General features: G+C 37.9%; 1 protein-coding gene across 1 annotated transcript; it reads right to left on the bottom strand.

The window, feature by feature from the left end:
* Positions 1-1,610: 1,610 nt before the first annotated feature.
* Positions 1,611-3,760, bottom strand: LOC114161323 (lysophosphatidic acid receptor 4-like). The gene has a single exon (XM_028044542.1). The coding sequence runs from the start codon at positions 3,587-3,589 to the stop codon at positions 2,735-2,737; it is 855 nt and encodes a 284-aa protein (XP_027900343.1). The 5' UTR covers positions 3,590-3,760; the 3' UTR covers positions 1,611-2,734.
* Positions 3,761-4,486: the final 726 nt, after the last annotated feature.

Genomic DNA, 4,486 nt, shown 5'->3' with positions numbered 1-4,486 from the left:
GGCTCATGAAGGGTGCTATCACTTCCACTTGCAACTCTGATTTTTGGGTACGGTATTTAGAGAAACCAGAATTTAGAAATTTCTTAAAGCTATGGCTCATAAACTGACATCAATATCCTGGGGTTATCTGTTTTTTGTCTCTAAAGTAGCAACACAAAACCTGGCTACTAATATGTAATGATTGCCTGAACAAAGACAAATATTTTCCAGCACAAAGAAAAAAAACAATAACAGGAAACTATGTACTGTTTGTTAGTCTGTCGATTAGTGTTCTTTTTTCTTTCCTTTTTTTTTTTTACATGGGAGGAGTTACTTTTCTGGCTGTGAAGCAATAACTTAGGATAGCAAGTGGTTTCCGTTTCTAAATGTGTGAAAGTGTAAATGTAAACAGCTCCTCACAGCTTTTTGTACTTGCTACATTGTTTTTATAAGCGGTCTATAAAAATGACCTGTTTTATAAGAGGTCATTTGTCAACTTAAGGTTTTTTTTCTGTTTTAAATATTTTATTTTTCTAAAACTCAGGCTCATTAACAGGCTTCTGTCGCAGCCCACCAAACTGGAATGTGAAATAAATTGGTTCTCATCAGGGAGCCTCTACTTTTCAAAAGCCATTTTTGAGTGCAGAGAGTGTAAAACTTAATTTATTTCATTTGTTTATGGGTTTATTTATTGGTGGATGAACCTTAATTGATGAAAATGTGGGCTGAGAAAGCATTCTGGCTTCTGCCTCGCTCTGTTTAGTCACGACCTAAAGCACAATACACATGCACTCTTAATCACATTGTCAAACTACACACATGTTCCTAAGAATCAATTTATGTTCACAATTTGAATTTCACTTACATGCAACTGACATAGAGTTTTGGTTTTGTCAAATAAATTTTTTGGCAGTAGGCCTTGTGGTTGTTGATCATTGTCCTTTGCACTCGTTGATGTCAATTTCTGTCTTTCTCTCTCTTTGTTCCCTTTTTTAACCACCAGACTCTCCATAGTGACCAAAGCTGCTGGTTTCTTTGAATAGTACTCATCCTTTGGTGAAAGGCCTACCAGACTGCAGCACAAGACAGGAATAGAGGCGTTTGTGACCACACAGAGCAGAGCAGAATGTGTCTGCCTCATGTCTTTTTTTCATGTTAAAGCTTGTGTGTAGGGGTGTCCATGCAAGTGTGCATGCTTGACGAAGAAGCATACAGGGCAGGAGGCTTTTTGTGTATTTTCTGCTTTTATCCCAAACTAAACAGATCATAAGCTTCACATGCGGCATTAGATATAAAAGATAGAACCGTAACAACTTGACCTCTTTCATAATCAACAGAATCTTTAAAGATCTCACCCCGTTTCAGCCATGAGCAATAATCTGATACACACACAGTGCACCGAATTAAAGCTGTCATACATGATGGTGTGAAAACACATGGCCAGGGTTGAGTGAGTACAGACTGCGGTACAGATGTGAGTCAGATTGTACTTATTTTTTTCCTTCCGACTCTTGTTGTTGAGTTTCAGCCTGCAGAGGGCACAGGTAGGTCACATTAAACATATATGGAGCAGCTCGAGGCAGAAGAGCGCCTCCACACAAGACTCCAATTTAAGAAGGGTGACACTCAAGCAATATCTGGCCAGCCACAGCCTTATGGACCGACGACCTTACTTTATTTACAAGAGGCAACATTTTATGCATACAGATTATTCCAAAGCAACAGATCTCATGTGCTCAGAATGAAAACTCTAAATGCAGTTATGAGTGCAGGAGCGGGAAAGAAAATGTTTTGTTCTTATGTTTGCTGTGGTTTGCTTTGTTTTGCAAGTGGCATATTTAAAAAGAAAGACCAGAGGATGAATAAATAGGAGCAATTCTTAAAAAAGACAAGTCTATCGTTCTGATGGGCAAGAATAACTCATCACCGCAACATAGACCTTACATTTAATTTTTTCTATAACATGCAGTGCCTTGGCAAAGTGTTCATAGCTTATGAACAATTCAAGATTTATCATGTTGCAATTGCACACTTTAAAGTTTTTTATAGGTATCTCGTGATAGTCCAAAAAAGAAGAAAAAGAAAATAGGATGTTCAATATATAAAAATTTTTTTTAAAAAATCTGAAATTACTTACAAATTTTTAAGAGGTTTTATTCAGGAAAATTTTGAAAATGTTTATTCTGATCTATTTGTTGTGTTCTTCTATATTTCTCTATTTATTGTCTTCATTTACTAATCAGACAACTTCTAAAGGTAGGTTATTGCTCAGGATTTGAATTAAAATTGTCAGAGTAAAATCGACAGGATACTCTGTTTTGCTTGTGAAACACTCTTCCCTGTTGCTTCATTCCTCTGTACTACATCAGATAAAATCATGATAAAATACGTCAGGTTATACCAAATATCTATTTGCAAATATGATTTCAACTCATTTTACCATAAAAGATGCTCTTTAAAACAAATTAATGCATTCCTTGACAACTTTCTAGAAACTAGCAGCTACTTAGTTTAATGTGAAATTAGCAATAAAACTTAAAATAATTCGATGAGTTTATTCAAGTAATGTACCAATCTAGCAATCTTATTTTTATTATAATTTCAAAAGTCAATCAAAACATTTTCTGGTTCAATTTTTTTAATATATATTTTTACTAGATAGAACAAGAAACACACTGATACAAGCATAATTTGTTGTAAAAAAAAAAAAAAGAAAAGATTTCATCTTATCTCTGCCACATTGCTGTCAGTCTGTTCATGTTCCGCGACTTGCAAGAGATGTTTCCACATCCTCCTTTCTTTTCCAGAACCCGTCAAAAGAAAAGTAATACAACAGAGGGTCCAGGCAGCAGTTCACACTTGCAAGGCAGTTCAGAACAGGCCTCAAGTGATCAAAGAACACAAACAAAGACACCGGCAAGAAGAAAACGATGACCATCATCAGGTTTATGGCGAAAATCAGCATGACGTTCAGTTTGTTATTGACCTTTGCAGACTCACTTAGATGTCTTTGGAGAGTACAGGACACCATAACTGTGGAGATGATGTTAACTATCAGCATGGTCAGCAATAACACAAGCTGGAAATAACCAATTGTGAGTTCCAGTATCTCGTCCTTTCTTCTGCTGGCTTGGGTCATATTTGCTGTGTCAGAATCAAAACATGTTTGATTCTGAAAATTTCTCAGAAAGCCCACACTCTCTGGGATATTCACCAACACTACAATCGCCCAGACGAAAACAGAGCCCTTCACGGCGTTGACTGGTGTCCGAATAAGCCTCGACCTCAATGGATAAACCACAGCCAGCAGCCGGTCCACACTGATAAAGGTGATGAAGATGGCACTCGTGCGGATGTTGTTGCGAAAGAGCATGGTGAACCAGACGCACCACATCTCACCCAGATGCCAGCTGTCCGTAGCATAAAAGTAGACCCTCATGGACAGAGAGAGGATGAGCAGCAGGTCTGATATCACCAGGTTGCCCATGAAGACGGCGCTGGGCGACTTTCGTCCATGGTGACGAAGCAGAATCCACAGAGATACAATATTGAGTGGCAAACCAAGCGCAATAATGGATCCATAAATAATCACATACACAAGGTTCTTCATGTCTTGCTCTGTTCCATTTGCTCTCTTGCTCTTGCTGATGAAGAGATTTGGCTTCTGAATGAAAAGCAGAAATGCACGAGAGTGTAGCTGTGACACAAACCACAAACGTCTTGTTACAGCACACCACAAGATTTGTGACAGTGAAGTAGAGGGGCATTGCGTGCTAACAAGTTTGAGCGCAGTGAAACAGGAAGCAAGAGAGCAATTCTTTAGCAAGAGAGGAAGGTTTCAAGCATCACCGTGCAAAGGTGGTAGAAAGAGTGTGTGGGAGATCAAAGCCATGGAAGATTTCTGTGCTCTAAAATCTTTCACGTGGACAAGAAAGAGACAAGAATAGAACAAACTATTTTTTATTCCTTTCATGTTAGCTTACATGAACAAGCATTTAAAGTGAACAAGTTCAGTGTTATTTGAAAGGTTCTTGCACCTTTCCTCTATCAAAGCAAAGCCCAACACTTATATCACCTAAACATCTTTCAACTTCTTTTATTTATATGCTCTACATGTGGATAGAGAGTAGAATGAAACTTGCAAACACACAAACAGAATGGACATCCCCCAATCAGCACTTGTATATTCACGAGTGCAAGTATTGACAGATTTTTGGGCTGAGGGAGGAAATGAAAGAGCATGGGGGAACACAAATACCCGCAGGAAGAACGTGTATACTCAGCATTGATGCTGAAATGTAAAACCAGAGTCCTACCAGTTATGAGTCAACAATGCTAACTGCAGGAAACGCATCGCTGCTGAGCTCCTGGTATTCAAGCGTTTGATTTTAAAAAGTTTTACTGAGATGAATGTATTCATAACATTGACAGTAATATGTAGAATTTATACATTTTACACGTCAAAGCAAATATAAATGCAGATCAGCATTTTTTTCTTTTTCTTTAC

The sequence above is a fragment of the Xiphophorus couchianus genome, chromosome 18 (assembly GCF_001444195.1).
Source record: "Xiphophorus couchianus chromosome 18, X_couchianus-1.0, whole genome shotgun sequence".
In the NCBI taxonomy this organism is placed as follows: Eukaryota; Metazoa; Chordata; class Actinopteri; order Cyprinodontiformes; family Poeciliidae; genus Xiphophorus; species Xiphophorus couchianus.
Note: the sequence above shows the minus strand (reverse complement) of the source record. Positions and strands in the feature narration are given on the sequence as shown.